Below are 23,025 nucleotides of genomic sequence, written 5' to 3'. Positions count from 1 at the left end.
GTTATTAAATAAATAAAATCTTAATTTTTAGCTTTTTTACTAGTAAAAAGTGGTTCATCGGCTGCCGCGGTTCATCGGCTGTCCCACCTCGGTATTGCCCGACGGGAAAACCAGGCTCACACCCAGGACTAGCACCCGGCCACGAGCTGGCCAAGCACACTAGCGCAATTCACAGACATATCTTCGAGGCAAACATAATATCGCTGCAATATGTTTCTCTTCGACTCCAGTCGTGATTCGAACCGCAGTACACCACGCTCGCTATGCGACACGTATGCGTCAGACACAGGAGCAACGAGTGATCCTAACCCTTCATGAACCTACCTATTGCTAACGAGAATCCGAAAAACTAAGCTTGTAGTACTTTGATATCCTTGTGGTTTACCTGAGTCAATGCGGGAGATGCACTCCGTGTCGCATTGTGGTATACATGACAAGGTAGTAGTGCTTCAGCAACATCGGAGACAAGTATAAAGTAGGGCATGATCGTTCTTTGCTCAACATCACAGCGATAGTGAAAATACCAGCTCGAACTCAGTCCCTCAGCATCGCCACAACATCAGTATGTACACATCTGCTCTCCTTCTTGGCGCGGTCGCCGTCCTGCTTGATACCGCATCCGCCCACGGTTTCGTCAAAGGCGTCAACATCAAGGGAACGTTCACCAACGGTAGTGATCCTGTCTGGTTCTACCACCCTGCGAATAGTAGGCCCCAAACCGCAGGTTGGGATTCTTTGAACCAGGACCTCGGATTTGTCGAGCCCGCTTCCGTTGGTTCAGCGGATGTTAACTGTCACAAGAGCGCGACCGCTGGACGTCTTTATACCAACGTGAACGCTGGGGATACAATCGAGTTTGAGTGGAGCACATGGCCTGAAAGTCATAAGGGGCCTATCATCAACTATATCGCCCCTTGCAACGGTACGTCTTCGCCTCACAGAAGTGTGTCTGATTTAGACTAATCAACGCTTAGGTGACTGCACTACTCTTACCTCCACCTCTCTCAAGTGGTCAAAGATCTCCCAATCGGCGATCGTAACACCAGGAACCTGGGTCACAGACTCTCTTATTAAAAACAATTTCAAGGTGTCCACTGTCCTCCCAGGCAAGCTTGCGCCAGGAAACTACGTCATCCGCCACGAAATCATTGCTCTGCATGGTGGTCAAAACGACAATGGCGCTCAGTTATATCCTCAGTGTCTGAACCTGAAAGTTGGTGGTAGTGGCTCTGTTGCGCCTACCAGTGGCGTTGCTGGCACGAGCTTGTATAAGAGGAATGAGCCGGGCATTATATTCAATGTCTATACGAATCCGACGACATATACATTCCCGGGACCGGCGCTGTGGACTGCTGCAAACTGAGTATCGAATGAAACGTGAGCAGGGTAGTGACTGGCGGGTGATGACTTCTCTTCATGTGCATACTTCCTTCGCTTGCTATCATGTACATACTTTCTCTTACCTTCTAACCTACCTACAAGAGCCTACCAATTTGACTACTCCGATGGGAGTTGCTTCGCTCACACCACGCATCGCATTACTCCATACAAAATGTATTTAGACAACTTTCGCGCTGCCATTCATTCTACTACCCCCGGTTGGACTACCATGTTAAGATATCGGGCGATTTGCGGCGTGAAGGTAGTAGGGATCAGATTGCCGTTTCCCTCGTGGCCGGTTCCCGGATGACGGTAATCAATCAGAATTTTCCTGCAAAGCAGAAGCGAATCATTGCGCCTTATAGCCGACCCGGGACGGAGTTTCGCACCCAATGCAACGCAGTAGCCATGGCTTGTAACGCATATTACTAACCTTAAGGCGATGCCAAGAAACAGCCAAGGCTCGCATAGCCGACGGATCCACCAATATTCGTAAACGGGGGATCAGATAAGATTTCATACGAGAAGATTGCAGGGATATTCCGCCGGAGCCCAAGGTGTCACAATTTTGCTAACTTGTTACGGTTCGGTAGGGCGGCTCAAGACTCTTGGACGTGCAGCGAACCATGGAAAAAAACTGCATGCGTAGCCTGGATACGGCGTAGCTCTTGTAGTCACGACCAGCTACTGACAAACCTCTCCAACTCGTTCATACTGTATGAAGCAATGATAATCCAATCTCCGCGCAGGGGAGCCAACTGGATTGGGGATTCCCGCCGCGTGGGTTGCGACAGCGGCTTCCCCATAAGAAACGGCGCGCCTCGTAGGGCAAAGGCTCTAAGACTTTATCTTTTGAATACTCCTTGATCAACGCCCAACTGGTCGTGCCTGTCCCACTCCAAAATGGCGGCCGAACAGCAAACCAAGGATGAATCCTCTACCTCTGTCGTAGAAGAGAGACCAGGGATAGCGTCAGAAGCTCTACGGAAATTATGGACGCCTCGAGCTCTAGGCTGTGCCATTGGCTGGTATGTTGCTTCGCAGCATCTCTTTCGATATCAAGATTAACCATGGCCTAGTCTGCTTGTCATGAACTTCTTCATGAACATGACGGTGTACACACAGAATGTCTATGAGCCGTATGCGACGAGCCACTTTGACAGGCACTCCCTGTTAGCCACCGGCTCTATCATCAATGGCATCGTACGAATTGTGGCCTACCCACTCCTTGCCAAGCTCGCCGATGTATGCAACTCCCGCAAGTTGTCTTCAAAACTCATCTGACAAGTTACTTAGCATTTTGGCCGCCCACTAGGCTTTGCGGGAGGTGCCCTTTCTATGGCTCTGGGCAACGTCATGTTTGCTGCCTGCCGAAACGTAGATACATTCCTAGTATGTCACGACTCATCTTAAACTCGAATATCTTGTGAACAGCTAACTGACGACTCGTTAGGCAGGAGGAATTTTTGACTCGTTGGGCGATGCATGGTGGAATATCACACAGCAGATCTTTGTCGCAGACGTTACGAGCCTCGTCAATCGAGGAATCCTATTCACCCTGCCAGAGTCTCTCACCGCTATCCCAACTCTCTACGGAGGAAGCTACCTCGGCGAGCATATGCTCGACCACTCGACTTGGAGATGGGGTTACGGCATGTGGGCAATTGTCTTGCCTGTCACTGCGATCCCTACCATCGTCATCATGCTCTGGATGGGCCGGCGGGCCAAACATATGGGATTGATTCGCGAGCGGCTATCTCTGATGCACGGCGCCCCCTCAGGCGTATTCGGCAAAACAAAACATATTGTCACTCAGCTCGACATAATCGGCGCGTTTCTCCTCATCGCCGGCTTAGCGATGACGCTTCTCCCCATGACCATTGCGGGGCGAAATAACACACATAGATGGGAGAAGCCATCATCTATCGTCCTACTCATTATCGGCGTCCTGACATTCATCGCATTCCTGGTATGGGACGGGAAGTTTGCGCCTAACCCCATCGTACCGTATCGAACCATCAAGGAGCGCAACGTCATCGTGGCCTGCGTAACTGTGATTATTATTGCCACATCCGACAGTATCTATCGACCGTTCCTTTCGAGCTTCCTGCAAGTTGCTGGCCATTACTCGCCGGGAGCCGCGATTCGCGTCGACAACGCTCAGCGCGTCGCGTACAACATTGGAGCACTAGTCTGCGGCCTTTCTTTGAAGTATGTTAAGCAAACCAAGCCTTTCACCATACTTGGTGTGGTCTTGATAATCCTCGCATCTGGATTACCTATCTATCTCACAAACATCTCCGGTACGCACATTGCCAGCGAGGCCGCCTTCATCACGTCCAAGTCGCTTCTCGGAGTTGGCCGTGGTTTCGCTCAGGTCTCTCTGCAGGTGGCTTTGCAGGCTGTCCTTGAGAACGACCAAATTGCCGTCGCTACCGCAGTCTATCTCTCCTCCCTAGGCTTCGGCTCCAACCTCGGAGTAACCATTAGTGGTGCCATGTGGAATTCTCTTCTTCCGAGTAGACTGGATAACCACTTCAATAAGGCAGAAAGTAAGCGTATATTTGGCTCTATTGTTGTTGCGAAGAAATATAAGATTGGCAGCACCCAAAGGAATCTCATCGACAAATGTTACCGAGAGACACAGCAACGTCTGGCGATTGGCTCAATTTGCGTATCTGGGATCCTTTTAGTAATAGTGTTCTTTGCTCGCAATGTCAAGCTAGGGGAGGAGGATGCAAAGAGGGCAGAAAAAGCAGACGAGGAGTTGGCATACGCTATCAAGGCAAAAGACGGCAACCATGTGGAGATGCAAGCTAGGTAGATCCAGATCTAGCTTTCCTATAGTTAGTATAGGTAAGACTTGTACTTTTAATAAATTGGGCCTTGGACTCAGCATGATAACGCCAAGTTATATGGAATTGGCGCTTGAGCGATTCTGCCTGAAGTGATTATCTTGTATATGATCGAGAAATCATGTGAGGATACGGAGCCCGTCGCATAACGGACCCTGGCAACTTGATGGTACTTCGCGGGTGTATATACGTCGTCTGAAATGATTGATGCTGTGAGTTAAGAGCTGTGTGACAGGTGAGGATGCACAGGTAGCACGGTCAATGTTGAGCGCTTCCCCAAGCCAGTGTTTTCTACTGTACCCTCATTCTTCTTTCCTTCGCGCAGGATTTTCAGCCACTCCGCCGTACTGTTTGACCTTGGGATGTAAGATGTGAACACATCATAGCCTGCTCGGGCGAGCTAACGTGTGACAGATTGGTCGCGCAGGACAAAGCGCGAGGCGAAGGAGCAAACATAGTTAGTCTCGTAGGGTTGCGCGCTGCTCATAAGGTGTATCATATTTTTATTGGCTGAAGCGGTAGTGACTCCGCATCGTTGATGGAATCGTTCATGCCTCCAACCTGTGCACTACTTATAGTTCCACCACCCATTTAGAATACTAGGTGGACATGGCCTCCAGCACTCCTGGAGGACTACAAGCGTCTTTCCAAAGTCGTTCAAGGCTTTGGAAAGCCATGTTAAGCTTTTCGAGCATACCTGGCGAGCTTTGCGTTCCTGTTTACCATGACTCAAGGTGTCGCCTTGGTGATTCTCTTCCCACTGCTTGAACACGCGATTGAATCGCATGAGCATCTTCGGGGTTAACGTCTCGATCCTCCCGAGTTTTCAGGCCCGCCCCTAGGCCTTCATGATCCTGCAGGGTGGTGCGACATTCAACGTGTGTTGACGGGGCCTAGAGGACTTCGTAACCCTACCGTCTAGTAGCGTGGGTGCCGCTAACGTATTCCGGGCCCTCGGGTCTCGTGGGTTACTCTGCACAATCGCTGCGCCGTATCTACCCATAGCGCCCAAGTGATATGACCTCTGGACCGGATACGTCAAGCATGCGCCGGTTGGCAAGTCGTAAGCAATCGTGGGTATGGAAGTAGGATCGTTCTTGGCCTGTTCTAGGGCTGTGATAGCCTCTGCAACAGTGAACATAACAGCTCTAGATTGGGTCTTTTCCTTCACTAGGTCATGAGCCTTCTTCTCGTGCTTCTTGTCGGCTTTTCTCTGCTTCAAGAGTTTCTTCTCCTCTTGCTTCTCGAGGGCTTTCTTCTGCTTTGAAGTTGCCTTCTTCTGCTTCTTAGTCTGTTTCTGGTGATTGACATCAATGTCATGGAGGGAGTCGTGTCGTTCGTCCTGGTTGACGTTTTGCTTTGAGCTGACCGCGCCAGCCTTCTTGGTCACACGAATCTGGGGCTGGAAATTTTCCTCCTGCTCCTCCATGAGCAGCTCTGAATTGACCTGAGGTGCCGGTCGTACGGTTTTCCTAGCTTGGCCTGGCTGCCTCCGACTCAAAGCATACCTCGAATCACTCTCAGCTTCATCATCCTCGCCAACACGAATTTCTCTCCTTGTCATGGTGCAGCCCATTGCGTCTGAGTCTGAGTCCTGCGTCAGATCGATAACATGGGCGGACTGACTCTCCAAGTTGGACTTCGGATCAGACAGGCTGTATGTATTTGCGTTCTGAGCGGTATCCTGACGTCTAGCACCTGCCCGCCCACCCGCATCTTTTTGTGTCGTCCTCTTTTGTGTCTTATCGTATCGCACGTCTACTGCTTGAGCATCGCAGAGGTTCTCGCGGGAGGTCGATGCTGTGTGGGAAGGCCGGGGGCATTCGCGAGACTTTGCTGGCTTGGAGGTCAAACATGCTGGTGCAGTCCTGGTCGCACTGCTCTTCTTTTGTCGCTTATTGATATTATGTGAGCGAGCTTTGATCGAATCCGAGTCCTGCGGTCGCATACGCTTCGTTGCTCGCTTGAGTGGGCCGCTCGCAATGGCTGGTGAGGGTGTGAGGCCTACATTGCTCTTCGGCGTCTCAGTCGTGACCGCAAAGTTCTTGCCCGAGCGTGTCGGCATCTTCTTGCTGTTACATGCGCCGGGTCGAGGTGTTGAAGAGCTGCCGGCAGGGGCGAGCGAGGGTGATTCGGAAACAGGAACGGGTAGCCTGGATGAATTCAGCACCTTTTGCACCTATTAAGTAGCGTTTGTATCGCTCTATGAAGACCACCAGGCCTGCCCGTATGCTGCTGTCATTCACCGTGAGGTCGGGATGTTGGGGAGCTTCGTGTAGAGGTAGTTGAAAAGTTTGAGCACAGACCACCACCAATCTCACGGAAGTCGCGAACCCTGCGTCATACCCTAGCCCGTCTTCCTGTCTTGTCATTGAAGTCATGTAACGCTGCTCTCAGGCCAGGCCATTTGTTAATCACATCTTTCATGCCTTCCAGCGTACGCAGGTAGTTTTCTGGCACTTCGTGGAGTCGCTTGCCCTTGTGTGCTCCTTTATCGAAGGTGTACGATGTGGAAGGCGACTGGGCGTTCGGTCGAATGTTTCGTTGCTGTCTTGGAGCTGCTTGTCGTGATTGCGATGGTTGTGGTGGTGGTTGGCTTCGTGGCTGGAGTGTGGTTGCAGTACGCCCTTGTCCTGGCCTGTAGTACTCAAAAGCTTCCCTCAAGCCAGGATGTTTTACTTCGTAGATGTCTAGCTGACCGCCGATGGTGCGCAGATAATGCTCTGGAACATCTGCGAAGTACTGGCCGGAGTACTTTCCCCAATTGAACATGTAGTCGCTTGCAGGATTGTGTGGCTCCGACAAAGCGTCAGACGCTTCGCTTGTTGCGCTGCTCATACTTGATTGACGAGACGACGGTGATGGCGCAAGCGAATTGTATGAGGCCAATTCCGAAGTGGTGTCTACTTCTTGAGCGCCGTATCTCTCCTGCTTCGTCATGAGCAGCTGAAATCCGGTCTGCCTCAATCCCCTGTAGATCGAAATGGCGTGTGGTATAGTGAACATCACCTCTGCCCTCCGAGTCTTTCCCTTGCCCGTGAACGACTGGTCCATTTGGACGTTGATCATCATATCCTCTGCGTCGTACATATCCAGATCGTCCATGCTGTCAGAATCAGAATCATCGTCCGTCATAAGCTCCCCGTCCTCGAGCTCCGAATCCTCAATCCCGTCCAGCGCAATTGGGTCGTTTTGGGTTCCTGCGCGGCGAAGCATATGGAAATTGTTCCCTGTTGACGCAAACGATATGAAGTCTTGTTCTGTGCCCTCCCCACTGTGCTGGTTGCGAGAGGGTCGACCGCCGCTCATGTTTCCGCGACCGCGCCCGCGCCCGCGACGGGCATTATGGATTGCTTTCTGGCGTGCTTTGTGCCGTATCGGTGGGGGTGCTGCAGGTTTGGGTTTCCGGTTTGCCGCTGCGCTCGCACGCCGCTTTTGACAGGGGCGCGGCATCCTGCAGTAGTGAGGTATGACTGAGGGAGGTATGTTGGTGATTGTGTGAGGCTTGCAGGAGGATCTCGGGAGTGCGCACGGACTTGTACATGCTCGCTTTTACTTCATACTCCAACAACTTTGACACCTCCACACAACGCAACCAAAGCCTGCTTAGCTACGCCCTGACTACGCTGTCTCCACGTCTCTACTGGCTGACCATATCATCGGAAACGATGCTTTGTTGGTCATACGAAGCGCAATGCTAGCCCTCTTCGCTCCAAAGCCTGGGCCCTCGAGCTAGCAAGATCACGTGCCCAATTACTGTGCATCCACTTCTTGGCTTTACACAACTAGAACATGACGCGGCTACCAGCCTCGCTAGATGTAGAGTGGGGGGGGGGGGCATAGTGTTTTCGCATTTTCGGCATCTCCGCGAGACCGAGCAGGCCGACTGTCATGTCCGATACAGGACATAAGCGAAGGAGGGCCTGAATGCGGATAGATTTGTCAGATCATCAGATATGACTCCGTGGATATTCCGCGGCCTGTCGCCCACTCAAGATACAAGTGTTGCTTGGAAGTAACTCTCCGAACTACGAAGAGTTTAATTCAGACCAGCTGGTTTGAGCGAACTCTTTTTTGCATTATCCACATCCCCTACGCGTACCTGACGACAACACAATGGCAGACCTGACAATGAGCAACACGAAAGGAAACAAGAGGGGGCCGAACGTAGCAGCTAAAGACACCCCCAGCTGGCTTACCACGGCAGCCAACAGTATTCATCTCTTCTCTTCGGTGCTAGGTTTGGTATTGCCCTACGGTATACGCCTGCTTCGACTGCGCATCACCACCATCTATCACACCTTTACCTATAAGGCCATAGACTCGCCTAAAAACATCGTCGTCGTCGGCGGCTCTTTTGCTGGCATCCATGTCGCTAACTGGCTAGCCAACGCTGTGCCGACGGGATACCGAGTTGTTCTGGTCGAGAAGAATAGCCACTTCAACTATCTGTTCGCCTTTCCGCGATACGCTGTTGTGACGGGATATGAACAGGGCGCGTTTATCCCGTATGAGAATATTCTGAGCGGTGCGATCAAAAAAGGGTCACTGTTGCATATTCACGAGAAGGCGTCCGGAGTGACGCCTAGCCAAGTCCTGTTGGCCGACGGGCAGGCCATCGATTATGCGTACTTGATTGTTGCCACAGGTTCCTCGCAGCCGCCACCAGCAAAGATGGCATCGACAGGGCGTGAAGGCGCCTGTGATGAACTACACAAGCTACAGCGAGGTGTTGCTGAAGCCTCTCGCATTGCTGTCCTAGGATCTGGCGCTGTTGGCGTCGAGATGGCCGCAGATATCAAGACTTATTTCCCAGACAAGTCTGTTACGTTGTTCAGCTCTCGTGACGTTGTCATGCCAAGTTTCGGACCGAAGCTCCAACTCAAAGTCGCCAATATCTTGGAATCGATCGGAGTTACCATAAGATACAATGCCCGACCGCAGACTCTCCCCGGTAGCAAGATGATACAGCTTCAAGACAGGAGCACGGAAGAGTATGATCTAGTAGTAAGTTAGCATCCTTGCCCCCCCATTAAGCGTACACAAATTGAGCGCATGTCCTCACAGCTGTCCTGCACGGGCCAGAACCCCAATTCCGGAATCCTGAGCACGTTCCTACCTGAGGTCATCTCGAAGCAGACCGGCCGCATCCTGGTCAAACCGACGCTGCAACTCCAACCTGCAGGCGACTCCGCCTTTCCGAATATATTTGCACTTGGCGACGTAGCTGAACACGGCGGACCCCGTATGGCCCGGGCCGTTCACGTGCAGGCTGGTATCGTGCGAGACAATATACTGGAGCTGATCAAAGGCCGCTCGCCCTCGCACGAGTATTCTCCACAACGCTGGATTGAGGGATCCATTCAGATGACAGTGGGCAAGGTTAGTTCAAGCCCTAAATACTCTCTTACACCTTTTACACGAGATATGTGGGCCTGAAACCCTCATGCTGACTTAGACCCCACCTAGGATCAGGCTTTAGGCTACATACCGGGTGATAATAGTAAGGATGTACTTTTTACTCTCGCTGCATACCCAGACGATTTCAGGATCGCGCATGGGTGGAGGTTGCTCGGTGCCAAATATCCAGGTCGACCAAGGCCGAACTAGATGACCGAGTCATGATTCGTCCCCTTTCTCATGATTGCAGGTACCAGTCGCCAAGCTTGTTGCCTTCATGATGTTTTCCCACCCCCTTTCGTCGAGTCAGCGAGTTCGGCGCGCTTTTCGCATCGAGAAAAGAAGCGCGGATTTACAGTTTCAATATCGAGACGCTGAGTGGAGTTGGCTGTTCAATCCTCGCCTCTGACACGATGTATTTATATGTGTTGGAAGATATTTGCACAAGACAGGAGCATCCTTTCATCCACTTACGTCTCGTACACGCGTAACGTGGTCTGGACGCGCGGTGTTCTTAGTACGCTAAAATCCCCTATAGTTAGGGGAAGATAAGCGATAAGATACACGAGTCTAAGGCAAAATCAGCTAGAAGGAGGATGAATCTGCAACTCTGCAAGGGCTAGTTGCCACCCGTGGCCGTGCTCAGAGGCTTATCTTCATCAAGGCTCCAAGGCGTACAGAGCCCCCTATAGCCAGGAGCTGTAAAGGGGTGGACCGCAGGTCTAGGCCTATTGCTGTGCACTTGTTGTGTCCCCATCGATAAATTTTATGAAAAGCACATCATGCCTTAGTCATCTATATTTAACTGGACCCTGGACCCTGGACCCACTACTCGAAAAGATAAAACCTGAGCTGACCCTTCGTTAGGGGTCAACGTATATTCCCTCGTAATGACTTCTATGCGACAGACCAAGTTCGCCGTTGCCCTTGTACAGAAGCGCTTCAACTCAACCCTCAGAGGTTCCGTCCAGAATATCCCACGAACCATCGTCGCAAGCGGCAATTCCACGAAGGCTGCGAGGACCGCAGCGGAAAATTCCGCTTCACAAACGTCACAGCGACAGATTCAAACGGCGGTGTTACCGAATCTCCACACCCGAAAATTCTCACAAGCAGCACACCATGCAGCACAGGCAGCAGCAGCAGCAGCCCAAGGCGCCCAAGGGGTAACATCGCTGCGGCTCAACAACAATAATCTGTCAGAACTGCAGTATGCGACCGTTCCCACCTATGACAGGACCACCCTCAAGCATGGCATTGTTCATGTCGGTGTCGGCGGCTTTCACAGAGCTCATTTGGCGGTTTACGTCGACAGCATGTTGGAGCAGCTCGGTCTCCGCGACTGGTCCATCTGCGGTGTCGGCCTACAGCCCTTCGATGCGGACATGAAGAACGCCCTTACCCCTCAAGATCACCTGTACACAGTCATTGAGCGTTCTTCCGCCGGAACAAAGGCACGTGTCATCGGCAGTATCTCGGATTACCTCTTCGCTCCCGACAGCAGCGAGGCTGTTATTGCCAAGATGGCACACTCAGATACCCACATTGTTTCCATGACTATTACAGAGAGCGGCTATTTCTACAACGAAAATACCCATGAGCTAGAGATCGAGCATCCTGATATTGTATACGACCTTAGCGGCAAGGGCCCACCGCGCACATTCTTCGGATATGTCTACGCTGCACTGGCGCGGCGTTTCAAAGCCGGCCTGAAGCCTTTCACAGTTCTGTCATGCGACAACATGCAGAAGAACGGCGACATCACTCGCAACATGCTGCTTACTTTCGTCAAGCACCGCGACCCTGAGGTTGCAGCATGGCTCGCTCAACATGGCGCCTTCCCCAACAGTATGGTTGACCGCATCACACCAAGGACCATCGAGGAGGATGTCCAAAACCTCGCCGAAGAATTTGGCGTTGAGGATGCATGGCCCGTTGTGACTGAGCCATTCATGCAATGGGTTATCGAGGACAAGTTCGCCGACGGACGCCCGCCTTTCGAGAAGGTCGGTGTTCAGGTCGTCAAGGAAGTCGAGGAAGTCGAACAGTTTGAGCTTACTAAGCTTCGCCTGCTCAACGCCAGCCACTCGGCTATGGGCTACGCCGGCTACCTTGCTGGATTTCAGTACATCCACGAAGTTATCGGCAACCCCCACTTCCACAAGTACATTCTCAACATGATGCAGGAGGAGGTCAAGCCCCTACTGCCCCGGATTCCCGGCGTCGATATCGACGAGTACTGCAAGACGCTCATCAGCCGCTTCTCCAACCCCGCTATCAAAGATGAGCTTACGCGTATCTGTCTTGGTGGCTCGGGCAAGCTGCCCCAGTTTATCATGCCCTCGATCGCTGAACAGATCCAGGCTGGAGGGCCCCTTCGCCGCCTTACACTCTGTACCGCTGCATGGTTCTGCTATCTGCAAGGCATCAACGAGCAGGGCCATGAATTTCCGCTCAGCTTCGACCCCATGGCTGCCGAGCTGCAGCCTCTTGCCCGCGCAGGAGGCTCTGACCCAATGAAACTATTGGGCGTGAAGTCCTTGTTTGGTGACGACCTGCGCAACGACGAGCGTTTTGTCACTGAGCTTACTAAGGCTATAGAGAGCTTGAAGAAGGAGGGTGCTTTAGCTACCATTTCAAAATATGCTTAGAGGATATCTTTGGGGATTTGGAGTACATTGCCTAAGACTAGAAGGATACATGTACTACAGAGCACTACATTGCTATGGCGTTGATTAGATTTATTTAATGTTGTAGAAGACTGTCATTTAAGAAACGTCTTGATTCGGATTTAGCGATAATAGGCTACTTAGCCCCGACTAGTATAACCCACCAACGTCCATAAACAAAAGTGAAACCCAACCAGACAGCGCGATAAATCAAGAAATCCAAGAAAGAATACGAAGAACATTTCAAGAAGAACAACCAAAGCAAGTGACGATTAACAGCAGACATGCGAGAAAAGTAGGTACCTAACCGGGGGTGGCCGTACCCCCTCCAACACTACACAGCGATCAAACGGTGGCATCTCCAGGTAATCGCAGCACATCTCCTCCCGGGATATTTCCCCCCTTGTTCTTTTCCGTCTCCTGATCGCTCTTCCCGACCTGGATGGCTGGTTTGTTGCCCCCGTTTGCTTCCTTGGCCGCGTTCTGATGAGCTTCATCCTTCTTGAACGGATGCGTGCTTTTCCGATACCAGCTCTTGATGGGGCGTTGTTTCTTGTCCGGGCATCGCTTCTGCATGTTCCCTTTTTTGATATTGCCGAAACGACCTTCCTTACACGCTAAGTAGTAGGCCTCCACAAACCAAGGGTGTGCCCGCTTCATTACGTTATTTTCAGCCATTGAGGTGGCATAGTCCCCAGGCAACTCAGCCATAGTTTTTCCGGTTTGCGTCTCGCCGAAACAAATGAAAAACTCCGTCGCAGGGAGAAGTCGGCCATAGGATTGGATGTCCTGGGGGTTCAAGGTTTCATGATTGCCGATCGCGTCGACGACATCAGGATCGCAATTATCGTGGCCTTTCTGTAGGACACCGGAGTGCCAAAGGAACAAGACATAATCTGGGTCGTTGCTGCACATGTCTGCTATCGCCGGCAAGAAATTTTGCCCTGTATATTTACCGGACTTGAACTTCTTCTTTTGGGATTTCATCGGCACAGAAACAGCTTCGTAGCTTCCTTGGTACCGGGGCGGAGGTTTCCCTCCTCGGACAGAGACAACACCTTGAGAGGACGTTTCAGGTGGAGATGATGGAATTGGGGAGGACGGGCTAATAGAGGAATTCGAGGACCAGATTGATGCCGCGAGCCCTCCTCCTCGGGATGAAGTCGGAGAAGTGGACTTCGAAGAGCGGCCTCCTCGAGATGAATTCAGAGAAGTGGACTTCGAAGAGCTGGGAGTAGTGACGTATGGGTCATGGGCGACATCGAAAATGCTTGGAGTAGTGCCGTATGAGTCAAGGGTGGCTCGCGGTCGTTTGCGGGATCGTTCGGCACCCTCATTGTCGTCGTCGTAATAGACGTCCCGAGAAGCAGGCCCTCGACCTGAGGTCGGGAAATTGAAGTCAATATCAGGTAGGGGGATGTCATCATCAATATCATCGATATCAATAAAGGCTGTTGTTTCGGCGGCATTGGTGGTCTTTGGCTTGTTGATAATACGAAAGACCGATTCGATTTCCTCGTCGTTAAGATTACCAAGCAAGTTCTTCAACTCCTTGAGCTTCGATGCAGCCATTTCGGTAAAGAGAATGGTGATAAGGGTTCAGTAAAGGTTACGGAGATGCTGTTCAAATGAAAATAGACGGTTAGTTGATGGAGTTCTATCATCAAAGGGAAGAGATATTACCACCTTCGGTACTGGACGGTCGACTCACCTCGAGATTTGCTTTTGAGCGGTATGATTGAAGAATCACGTGTTTTCCAAATAGATGAAAGACACTGGAGTGTTGGTATGAGCCTGTAAGAACGAGATTTGACTTTGACTGAACGTAAAGTGTAACAGGCAAGATCAGATAGTAGAAGAAAGTTGGATGAACTGGAGGATGATGATGTCCAGTGATTCCGACATGAAGGCCTATTCATACCTCTGAAGCGGCGCGCCGCGTCGCAAGATCACAAAATTTCTCGACTATCCAAATGTAGGAAGTCTCTTCACTCTCAGGTTGATCTCGCGTCGGCAGCGAATCAACATCAGGCGCGTTTTCTCCACTGTGCAAATCGGGGCACTGTCGTCTTTCTCAGGTTGATCTTGCGGCGCCGGCGAATCAACGTCAATCACAAGATCAACCTCGCTGGAATCAACATCAGTCGCGGGATCAACCTCGCTTGCAGAATTGCCGTTCTCGACCCGGAAGGAAATTCGTCCGTAGTTTCAGCTGTGTACGTAAATCCATGAAGTGCTCCACCTAAGAGCGGTGGAGATGAGAGCTAAGCACGCCACAAACTTGGATCACGCGTCGATATTGTGGCCGAATCCGAGAACCCCTGTAAGCCTTGAAACGCGGGAACGGCTCGGAGTCTCTTAATTATAAACTCGAACCACCATGGGATGATCAGGGGAAAATGAGGCCAAGCCTAAGGAGTGGGCCAAACCTAGTTTTGGATTCATGGCGGTTCTAGGTTGGGGAGCGGCAATCACAGGAATGCCCCTTTACCATCCCGCACATTGGATCCGTTCCCCTCCGACTTAGCCGTCACTAATTCCCAGCCCTGGACAAACAATGATGGAAGTTTGTGAAGTGCAATGTTTAGAATTGGGCTTGTGAGGAATTCCTTCCTGGGTTAATTTGGGGTCAACTCTAGCCACTCCGCTTGGTCTAACGTCGAGACATACTCAGCACTCCGTTTCACCCTTTAGTCACGTATTTGAGAAGGAAACGTAATGATATAAACTCGATACAACAAGCAAATGTCTCAAGTAACAATACGTAGAAAAACACTATCAAAAGCAGAGAGGTTTTGCCATTACAACACAAACGAGCCTTACACATATTCAAATATACTGTAACCTTCCTCCATAAACAATGAAATCGAAAACACCCTTGGAATTGGTGTACACAGCCTAGAACACTCAAGATGTGACTATTTACCAATCGGAATCTCACCTTCATATCGACCTTCATAGTTTTGGTTCGAAGCCGTCTCTGACTCTGATTCGGTTTCATACTCATCGTCGCTAGAACTAGCTGATGTCATATCTATACCCGGCGTCGTCTCCCGCAGCAGCGTTTGGAAGCTTGACTCGCCCATCCGAAGCGTAGTTTGAGACGGATCGTTGTTTTCCTTAGGTATCCGAGATGTTCGTTGGCGAGTAGATCTTGGTCCGTTGTTCTGCTGAGGATCCCAACCGTTGAGTGTGAAGTTCTTGACAGGTGTGTGAGAAGGCACACTTCGCGAAGAGCTTGCGTGGGCCACGGTAGGCTGAGAAGATGTCGATTGTGAGGGTAGCATACTGGTTGAATGGGCGAAGGGTTGTTCCATTATCATCGGTTGTGAACCCTCACCCATTACGATATCTTCACCATCCAGCGTTGGAGGCTGCGAAGATCTCGCTGGAGTGCCAGCGGAAGAGATGAGGTATCGGTACAAGGTCTCTGGTTGGCGGTCCACAGGGACGGTGTTCTTTTGACTATCCTTTTCAACTGTCTTTCTTTTCTTGGAGGCCTTCTTTTTCCCCTTCTGTTGGGCGGGTTGTTTCTCACGCGTATGGGGGAATTTGGGTCCTTCGTCTCGGGCATCGTATACAGGTATTGCTGCGGTGGTGGGCTGCTGCATGATCTCCTGCGCCCAGTAGACAATCTTCTCACGATAATAAGTACACTCTGCGAGCATCTTCAGGACTGGCTCAGCCTGACACTGTGGTGCCCATGCGGGGTGCGATCCTTTGCAGTTCGGACATTTGGGATCCTTTTTGCATCCCCATTGCTGGTGACCAAAACCGCTACAATTCTGGCAACGTAGGGGCTTGTTGCAGTTGTCCTTCAAATGCCCGGGCTCGGCGCAGCGAAAACATAACTTCGGAAGTGAGCGCTTATCAATAGGCCTGTATACTACGTTAGAATATGAAACTAGAACCAGAGTACGGTACTTACTCTGCCCAGCCATAATAGCCGCTCAGATACACCTTTTGGTTTGGACGGACGAGCCTTTCAGCATGGTTGCGTTGGTCGAACTCTAGGATGAGTTTCTTGTTCGTCCAGTAGGCTTTGCAGATATCGACGTTGTTCTGAACACCCCAGCCTCGAATGAAAGGCTGTGGGTTCTTGAACTCCTCGCTATCCCACTGGAAGCCATAGACATGAACGAGATACTTTTCGCGGATTATGCCACATTCAGGGCTCAAGTTCAGAATCTCGCCAATGCGAACAAGTTGTTCATGGATGAGCCTTTCAGCCCCTGCGTTATCGATGTAGAGGACCAGGGTTCTTTTCTCGGAAACAATTTTGCAAGCTCTGATCTGGTCGAATGGAGCGCCGGCTCGGTTGAACTTCTCTACAATCCCGGCATTTTTGAGACTCTTGACTAGGGCAACATCGGTTGGCAGCTTAAGCGAGTATCTAAGTGCAAAAGGCTCAGGCTTAGGGGCTTCTCGCTGGTTCTGGAGTCGAAGTGTGGTCGAAATGCGCTGAAGGGTGCGTTCCATGGCTTGGAACTTTGCGAACAGCTTCTTGATTAAGAAGGAGTGGGAATCGTTGTCTGGCACAGTGCCTGAATCTTGGTTGGATTCAACTTCGATGTCGACAGAGCCTTGCAAAGACTGGACTAGCTCATTCAGGAGGGACTGCGTCTTAAGTGATGCCATGGTGAGGAATTGGAGATGGAATATAGGCAAGAAGCTTGGAAGTGAGGTATCAGAGTGAAGAAAATAACAGGCCGCAGATGATTGTTGGCTATAGAGGTTGGGAGAGAGCTATTGTGCAGAGTAAAGTTCTCTACTTCTCTTTTCGTCGACTAAGGGACCAGCCGAGACCCGTTTCTTGCTCCAACCCCTCATCCCTCGGCAAAAGGCCTCCCTCGGTCCCATACGCGCACACTTTGCTTCTTCATCAGGCCATCAATGCTGCTGTCAATAATTACGGAAACTCTCCTCCCGCCAATAGTACGTGTTAAATTCCTGGCGGAACGGTGCAGCGGCACGTTAGCTGCCTCAACTTGACCCACTGATTCTTCCTGGCCAATCAATGATAAGACAGACTTGCTATTTCTGACAAAGTCATGTTTGCTTTTTGTCTAGAAAGTTTGATGCTCAGCTACGCCCAAGATGTCCCGTCTCAGGTATCGGCCAAACCATCCCCAGAAAGGTCACCTAGACATGGGGCGGGAAAGTCGCCGAGCAGTAGACTCGGTCTAGAGTATAGGAGGCGTCATCCTCACAAGGAGCGTTACAAGTTTCGGTGTAAGTTCGGTACAAGCGTTACAAGTTTCGTTGTGGGGGGCATAGGCCGGGGCATTGATTGGCGCGGGTGGTGTTGGTAGCCTCGCTTGGTCTTCCCGTGCCGCATCTCGTCCGGGGCAGGGGTGAGCGAGTGAACGTCTCATGTCGCCACGTCGCCAACGTCAGACCAGCCTGGACGGTCATCTGTATCAAAGGATTTGGAATGAGACGTTGGCGATCACATGTCGCGTCGCGTCGCGTCGCGTTGCATGGCCGCCTTTCAAGCGCGCAGGATCACACGGCTCAGAAGTAGGCTTATGACAGCACGACGTCGATGACAATGACCGCCCACCATCGTTTGCCAGAACGCAGCACATCTCGTCTGTCTCAGTGCAGTCATTTAATCACGAACATCTCTGCACTCAAATTTCTTTCTCAGAACTAGCGATAGCTCAGCTAGGGCGCTGGCGCTTTGGAAACCCTCAGTGCAGTGACTCTCTCTCTCTCTCATGCAGCAACAACGAAACCGCAACGACGCCGACGTTGCAGCCCAGGTACGGCAATTCACTTCAAGTCGATTTGGACTGATGCTTATCCTGCTGTACATAGACCTGGACTTGGGCCTACATCTATGTCGCCGCCATCTCCTCCGCCGCCCGCATCCTCCTCTACCACAGCACCATCCTCGCGGAAGCGCAAGAAACCATCTACCGCACGAGATTCGATTGTTCCCAAGCGCCGTCTACGCAAAGTGGGCCTCGACGATCTGATCAGTGTTCTTTACACCATCAACTTGAAGTGCTCTCGGAAGAGATACTTCAACCTCCGGAACCACATTGCATTGTAAGAAACCCAAAGTCCAAAGTATATGACTTATTTGCTAACTCTGTAACTCGCCGTATCAGGCTGCCTTTCGAGGCCAAATATGGTCGGCCGCGACGCCCCGACATCATTTGCGTACAAGATCCGCCTCCACACATCAAGTACCACGAATTTCCTGGATACAGGATTGAATGCTACACGCGAAAGGATCTGAGCTACGAGGACCAGGTCCACCTTGCCGAATTTGAAATCAAACCGAACACTAGGAAGGCAAGACGCAAGCATGCAAAGGAAGAGAAGGAAAAGGCCAAGTCAGCCCCCATCACTCATGTCAACAAGCAGGCAGCGCAGAGCAAGGAGGACGAGGATAGACAGCGTTATATGGCTCTTATCCAGAAGATGGGGATGGATCGCGTCGCCTTCATGATCCGCAATGATATACCGAAAGTCCATTGGTCCGTAACGCGTCCTACTCGCAATGTGGGCCTCGTATCGACACTCCATCTCGAGACTACATCTGGTATCTTCAACATCCACAACTTCTACAACCATCTCACAAGTATCGATCTTGATGCGCTGAGGGCTGATTGCATGAACTCGGCCTCTGACATTCTCATGGGAGACTCCAATCTCCATCACGAGCTATGGGGCGGCCCAGATGTTAAGACAACGTGTCCCAAGGGCATAAAATTAGCCAGTGCTATTCGCCACGCCAATATGCACTCCTGTCTGAAGAAGGGTACCGTTACATATTCCCGGGGACTTCTGACATCGCGCCGTGAGTACTGCACAACAATAGACCTGGTTTTAACTAGCGGTGCTATTGCATCTCGCGCTTACCGTTGTGACACTATCCGAGTTCGTGGTTTCGAGTCCGATCATCGGATAATCAGGCTCGAGCTCGACATTGAACCGACTCGCGTGAAAACCATTCGCTACCGCTGGAAAGATGTCAAGACGGAGGAGTTCCTAGCACGCACGCAGGAAGAGTTTGAATCTCTTGATATGCCAGCCACCGTGGATCTTCAAGCATACGGCAAAGAGATAGTAGACCGCTTCACAGCCATTCGCAAAGCCTGTGTACCAGAAGCCTCCAGTCTTAGAAAGATAAAGCGCCCATCAAAAGCCCTGCTCATAGATCAGAAATTAGAACGTCAGGCCCTGAATGAGTACATGGAGACGCGCAGTGAACGATCGAGAATGTACTGGGAGAGGCATAGGGAAGCAGTTGAGCGGCTTATGAAAGCTGAGAATAGGGATTCTTTTCGTCGCCGTGTTGCTACCACAACTGCGAAGCATCGTTATGCTTCATTCATGTGGGCTCGCAGAGCTCAACGATGGTCTGAGCCCAAGCAATCGGCTCAGTTTCCGGTTTTGAAGGTTGGTGATGCCGAGTTCAAAACCACAGCGCAGCAGGCGGACTGTTTTGCAAACACGGTCTGGCCGGAGTCCGTATGCAAGAAGGAAGACGGTACCAAAGGAGCCACCACCCAGCTACCCACGTTGAGTCCCGAGCGCAGACAACTGTTGTCATCCCAGGTCGTCACAAAGGAGGAAGTATTGAAGATCCTAGGCTCGTTACCGAGTAAGAAAGCGACTGGCCATGATGGAGTTGAGAACGAAATGCTCAAGCTATCTCGGCACATCACTGCACCGTACATCACCCACTTTTTCCAGGCAGGCATGGAGCAGACTTGCCATTCGTTAGGCTTCAAACATGCTTTTACCTTTGTCATACGTAAGGCCGATAAGGAGGACTATTCCACACCGAAAAGCTATCGCCCAATTGCTGTTCTTTCCAACCTTGGCAAAGCCTTCGAGAGGCTCATTGGCAATCGCCTTACGGACCTTGCCATTCAGCATGATCTCCTTCCGCGCGTGCAATTTGGAGCACCCGGGCGCAGTACCACCAAGGCCCTACAATACCTCCTAAATCCCGTATACTCGGCTTGGGGTCGGGGTCGGGGTAAACGGGGGCATGAATCAAGTCTAATGAGTCTCGACATCAGTGGGGCCTTTGACCGTGTTAATCGCGAAAAGCTTCTTGAGGTCCTCGCCGCCAAAGGGATTCCCGACTGGCTTATCCGACTAGTAGCTTCGTTTCTTTCGGATAGAAGCACCGAGCTTGATTTCTTCGGGGCCCGTTCCGATCCTTACTGGGTCAATATCGGCATTCCGCAAGGCAGTCCTCTGTCTCCGATACTGTTCCTGTTCTTTGCTTCGCCTATTTTCGAGAGTTTTGAGACATCAGAGATGTTGTCCGAAGCGAAGCCTCTATACCGAGCGACCATCAACGCCCTCGCTTACGTTGACGATACCTACCTGCTGGTAACGTCGCCATCCCATGCAAGAAACAACATCATTTTAGAATTGTTACATGATGAACTCCTAGCCTGGGCTCAGCCCAATGGAGTGACCTTTGGACCGCCGAAGTATCACATTCTACATTTTCGGAGGCCCAAGCATCCAAAATATACCAAACTTCCCAACATTCCTGGACTGGCTGAGAACGCGGGCAAAGTCCTTGTCCGTGACTCCCTTTCGATTCTCGGTGTACTAGTGGATCCCTCATTAAACTGGAAGGCCCACGTTGCGCACATCAGAGGCAAAGTTGAGCGCAAAATGGACACTCTTCGGAGAATGTCTGGCTCCATATGGGGCCCCTCTCTCTATCACATGCGCAACTTGTATCTTACTACCGTTCGACCCCGGATCACTTATGCATGCGGCGCATGGTTCATGAATTCCGAAGACACGACAATACCCTGGAACTCCAACAAAACTCTAATCATGGAACTCGAAAAAATTCAGTACCAATGCCTCATCCAGATTTCAGGTGCACTTGAAGGGACTTCTCGCGAAGTACTCCTAAAGGAACTCCACATTGACCGAATTGCAATCACCCTGCAGAGGATGGCCCTCGCCCATCGCACCATAGCCTTGCATGACCAGGACACAGAAGCTGCACGCAGGATAAGACAGACAGGCACCATGCGAAGCCTACTGGACCAGCATCCCTACGAGATTCTTCGGCGCGCTGAGCTTGAATGTGAGCAAGGTGCCCGAGATCTTATGTACCAAAGGCATGGTCAAGAGCGAGGAGCGCAGCGTTGGGCGATACGGAAACACCGCACTAAGGTCATCAAGGACTTTTGCGAACGCGAAGCCTTTCAAAGGAGTAAAGAGCACTGGAACTGGTATCGACGGAACCACTTCAGTCAGAACAAAACGCATGCTCCAGCTCTTCGTGACGGTTTTCTTGCTGAGTGGAATGACCACAGTCTCAAGCTCCACAAGAATCTACTACGACCGCAGAGCACCATTCTTTTACAGATGCGCACTGGCGCTATTGGCCTCAATAGCTACCTAGCCGGTATCAACCTTTCGTCAACGAATGATTGCCCTTGCGGCCTCGGAAAACATACGGTAGTGCACCTGTTCATGGAGTGCCGTAGACTATCGAAGTCTCGTGGCATGCTTTACAAGAAGCTACGCCACCTCCATATGCACGAATTGCTTACCAAACACGTCGACATTGCGACCGAATGGGCTATCTGCCACTTCGACATCGCACAGTTCGACAAAATAAAGAAAGGATTTCAGTTTCATCGACCGAAACAACATCCTCACGGCTCCCGCGAAGACGGGACCTAATGTGTCATCAATGGCTTACGTCATTGGTATTTTTACTGTGGTAATTATCTCTTGCTACTTTCGATTCTCACAGTCGCTGAGTACTGCTTCTAGTATTGCGTACTTTCATTTTTAGAATTGCCAAGCAACAAAGTAAGTCATTACCTTGGTGACCTTGACCTTTGGCGAAGAGACATACGCTGACAGCACTCACCACAGCCTCCGACCCCCGACAACGTGACTTCAACTGCCAAGGCGCTGTCTTTTTCAACGGCCTCCGAGCACATGTAGGTTATATTTACTATCTTCGTTGCTTGTTTGAAGAGATAGACACTGACACCATCCACACCAGGTCCGAATGTCCGGCGTGACGTCAGACCGCCAAGCGGCTGACCAACACCAGGCCTTCAGGCAACAAGTGAGTCATATTGCACCCTTTAGGTATCGAAATGGCTTGCGCTAATGAGTCTCGAATATAGCAGCAACGCCAACGACAACGACAACGACAACGACAACAACAACTTTTCCTGCGACGTCGGGTATGGCAGCGACTGTCACAAATATTGGATAACATTGCTAACGCTTAACAGCCCGAACGCTCGACCGCCTCCTCGCTCCTCTCCTTCGCCCGCGCAAGCCATCGTCTGTGTAAGATACCTCTGGTTCCTTTATGTATTATCATCTCCAGGAAAGCTATAGATATTTGCTTGTGCTGCTTGCTAATTTATTCCGCCCAGGGTGTATCCGAATCGTCATCGCTCGCTCCTCCGCTCCATCGCTCGCTCCACCGCTGTTTGTACACCCTAAAGTTCGGGACGAGATTCCCTGCTAATCGCATCATCGCAGCACGTCTACCCACGCACCAAGTCGACCGTCTCGAGAAGCTGCATCTTCCAGTCATCGTACCGCCGGTAAGCACGATATTAGAAGACTTCGAGCTTAAGCTTATTCAGTATCCTAGGTGACTGCAGTCTTCGAGGAACTTTTCCTGATACGCCGCGAGCCTTGCGTTACTCTTGATATCCTCCGTAAGCTGCAGAAGCTCGTTTCTCTGG

General features: G+C 51.1%; 9 protein-coding genes across 9 annotated transcripts; 5 read left to right on the top strand and 4 right to left on the bottom strand.

Annotated features, from left to right (window-relative positions):
• The first annotated feature begins 194 nt into the window (after nt 1-194).
• Nucleotides 195-1,715, top strand: K460DRAFT_331712 (lytic polysaccharide monooxygenase). The gene is made up of 2 exons (XM_040930813.1): nt 195-922; nt 975-1,715. The coding sequence occupies exons 1-2, from the start codon at nt 565-567 to the stop codon at nt 1,361-1,363; spliced, it is 747 nt and encodes a 248-aa protein (XP_040789647.1). The 5' UTR covers nt 195-564; the 3' UTR covers nt 1,364-1,715.
• Nucleotides 1,716-2,046: 331 nt separating this feature from the next.
• Nucleotides 2,047-4,288, top strand: K460DRAFT_305893 (MFS general substrate transporter). Its single transcript, XM_040930018.1, has 4 exons — nt 2,047-2,408; nt 2,460-2,625; nt 2,677-2,772; nt 2,834-4,288. The coding sequence occupies exons 1-4, from the start codon at nt 2,284-2,286 to the stop codon at nt 4,202-4,204; spliced, it is 1,758 nt and encodes a 585-aa protein (XP_040789646.1). The 5' UTR covers nt 2,047-2,283; the 3' UTR covers nt 4,205-4,288.
• A 377-nt stretch (nt 4,289-4,665) lies between these two features.
• K460DRAFT_53213 (uncharacterized protein) lies at nt 4,666-6,438 on the bottom strand. The gene has a single exon (XM_040938496.1). It carries the CDS (start codon nt 6,298-6,300, stop codon nt 5,074-5,076), a length of 1,227 nt encoding a protein of 408 aa, XP_040789645.1. The 5' UTR covers nt 6,301-6,438; the 3' UTR covers nt 4,666-5,073.
• On the bottom strand, nt 6,438-7,939 carry K460DRAFT_53205 (uncharacterized protein). The gene is made up of 2 exons (XM_040938495.1): nt 7,768-7,939; nt 6,438-7,708 (listed from the first exon to the last, which is right to left on the bottom strand). Exon 2 carries the CDS (start codon nt 7,686-7,688, stop codon nt 6,576-6,578), a length of 1,113 nt encoding a protein of 370 aa, XP_040789644.1. The 5' UTR covers nt 7,689-7,708; nt 7,768-7,939; the 3' UTR covers nt 6,438-6,575.
• A 427-nt stretch (nt 7,940-8,366) lies between these two features.
• K460DRAFT_279165 (FAD/NAD(P)-binding domain-containing protein) lies at nt 8,367-9,845 on the top strand (the record flags this gene model as incomplete). The annotated part of the gene is made up of 3 exons (XM_040928307.1): nt 8,367-9,242; nt 9,303-9,617; nt 9,705-9,845. The coding sequence occupies 3 exons, from the start codon at nt 8,367-8,369 to the stop codon at nt 9,843-9,845; spliced, it is 1,332 nt and encodes a 443-aa protein (XP_040789643.1).
• A 680-nt stretch (nt 9,846-10,525) lies between these two features.
• K460DRAFT_374227 (NAD(P)-binding protein) lies at nt 10,526-12,286 on the top strand (the record flags this gene model as incomplete). Its single annotated transcript, XM_040934647.1, has 2 exons — nt 10,526-10,595; nt 10,749-12,286. The coding sequence occupies 2 exons, from the start codon at nt 10,526-10,528 to the stop codon at nt 12,284-12,286; spliced, it is 1,608 nt and encodes a 535-aa protein (XP_040789642.1).
• A 363-nt stretch (nt 12,287-12,649) lies between these two features.
• K460DRAFT_402444 (uncharacterized protein) lies at nt 12,650-13,876 on the bottom strand (the record flags this gene model as incomplete). The annotated part of the gene is made up of 1 exon (XM_040936526.1): nt 12,650-13,876. One exon carries the CDS (start codon nt 13,874-13,876, stop codon nt 12,650-12,652), a length of 1,227 nt encoding a protein of 408 aa, XP_040789641.1.
• A 929-nt stretch (nt 13,877-14,805) lies between these two features.
• Nucleotides 14,806-17,131, bottom strand: K460DRAFT_413884 (uncharacterized protein). Its single transcript, XM_040937636.1, has 2 exons — nt 16,233-17,131; nt 14,806-16,183 (listed from the first exon to the last, which is right to left on the bottom strand). The coding sequence occupies exons 1-2, from the start codon at nt 16,940-16,942 to the stop codon at nt 15,223-15,225; spliced, it is 1,671 nt and encodes a 556-aa protein (XP_040789640.1). The 5' UTR covers nt 16,943-17,131; the 3' UTR covers nt 14,806-15,222.
• Nucleotides 17,132-22,211: 5,080 nt separating this feature from the next.
• Nucleotides 22,212-23,025, top strand: K460DRAFT_53070 (uncharacterized protein). Its single transcript, XM_040938494.1, has 7 exons — nt 22,212-22,257; nt 22,323-22,388; nt 22,443-22,509; nt 22,561-22,618; nt 22,708-22,762; nt 22,817-22,881; nt 22,932-23,025. The coding sequence occupies exons 2-7, from the start codon at nt 22,329-22,331 to the stop codon at nt 22,933-22,935; spliced, it is 309 nt and encodes a 102-aa protein (XP_040789639.1). The 5' UTR covers nt 22,212-22,257; nt 22,323-22,328; the 3' UTR covers nt 22,936-23,025.

Source organism: Cucurbitaria berberidis (assembly GCF_010015615.1).
Source record: "Cucurbitaria berberidis CBS 394.84 unplaced genomic scaffold K460scaffold_2, whole genome shotgun sequence".
Lineage (NCBI taxonomy): Eukaryota > Fungi > Ascomycota > Dothideomycetes > Pleosporales > Cucurbitariaceae > Cucurbitaria > Cucurbitaria berberidis.
The sequence above is the reverse complement of the archived record's forward strand: the minus strand, read 5'-3'. Positions and strand labels throughout refer to the sequence as shown.

Coding starts and splice junctions, on each gene's coding strand:
- K460DRAFT_331712 (XM_040930813.1), top strand. CDS start 565: ATGTACACATCTGCTCTCCTTCTTGGCGCGGTCGCCGTCCTGCTTGAT. Junction 923..974: donor CTATATCGCCCCTTGCAACG/GTACGTCTTCGC, acceptor ATCAACGCTTAG/GTGACTGCACTACTCTTACC.
- K460DRAFT_305893 (XM_040930018.1), top strand. CDS start 2,284: ATGGCGGCCGAACAGCAAACCAAGGATGAATCCTCTACCTCTGTCGTA. Junction 2,409..2,459: donor CTAGGCTGTGCCATTGGCTG/GTATGTTGCTTC, acceptor ACCATGGCCTAG/TCTGCTTGTCATGAACTTCT. Junction 2,773..2,833: donor GAAACGTAGATACATTCCTA/GTATGTCACGAC, acceptor ACGACTCGTTAG/GCAGGAGGAATTTTTGACTC.
- K460DRAFT_53213 (XM_040938496.1), bottom strand. CDS start 6,300: ATGCCGACACGCTCGGGCAAGAACTTTGCGGTCACGACTGAGACGCCG.
- K460DRAFT_53205 (XM_040938495.1), bottom strand. CDS start 7,688: ATGCCGCGCCCCTGTCAAAAGCGGCGTGCGAGCGCAGCGGCAAACCGG.
- K460DRAFT_413884 (XM_040937636.1), bottom strand. CDS start 16,942: ATGGCATCACTTAAGACGCAGTCCCTCCTGAATGAGCTAGTCCAGTCT. Junction 16,184..16,232: donor GGCTATTATGGCTGGGCAGA/GTAAGTACCGTA, acceptor CGTAGTATACAG/GCCTATTGATAAGCGCTCAC.
- K460DRAFT_53070 (XM_040938494.1), top strand. CDS start 22,329: ATGTCCGGCGTGACGTCAGACCGCCAAGCGGCTGACCAACACCAGGCC. Junction 22,510..22,560: donor AACTTTTCCTGCGACGTCGG/GTATGGCAGCGA, acceptor AACGCTTAACAG/CCCGAACGCTCGACCGCCTC. Junction 22,763..22,816: donor CCATCGCTCGCTCCACCGCT/GTTTGTACACCC, acceptor GCATCATCGCAG/CACGTCTACCCACGCACCAA.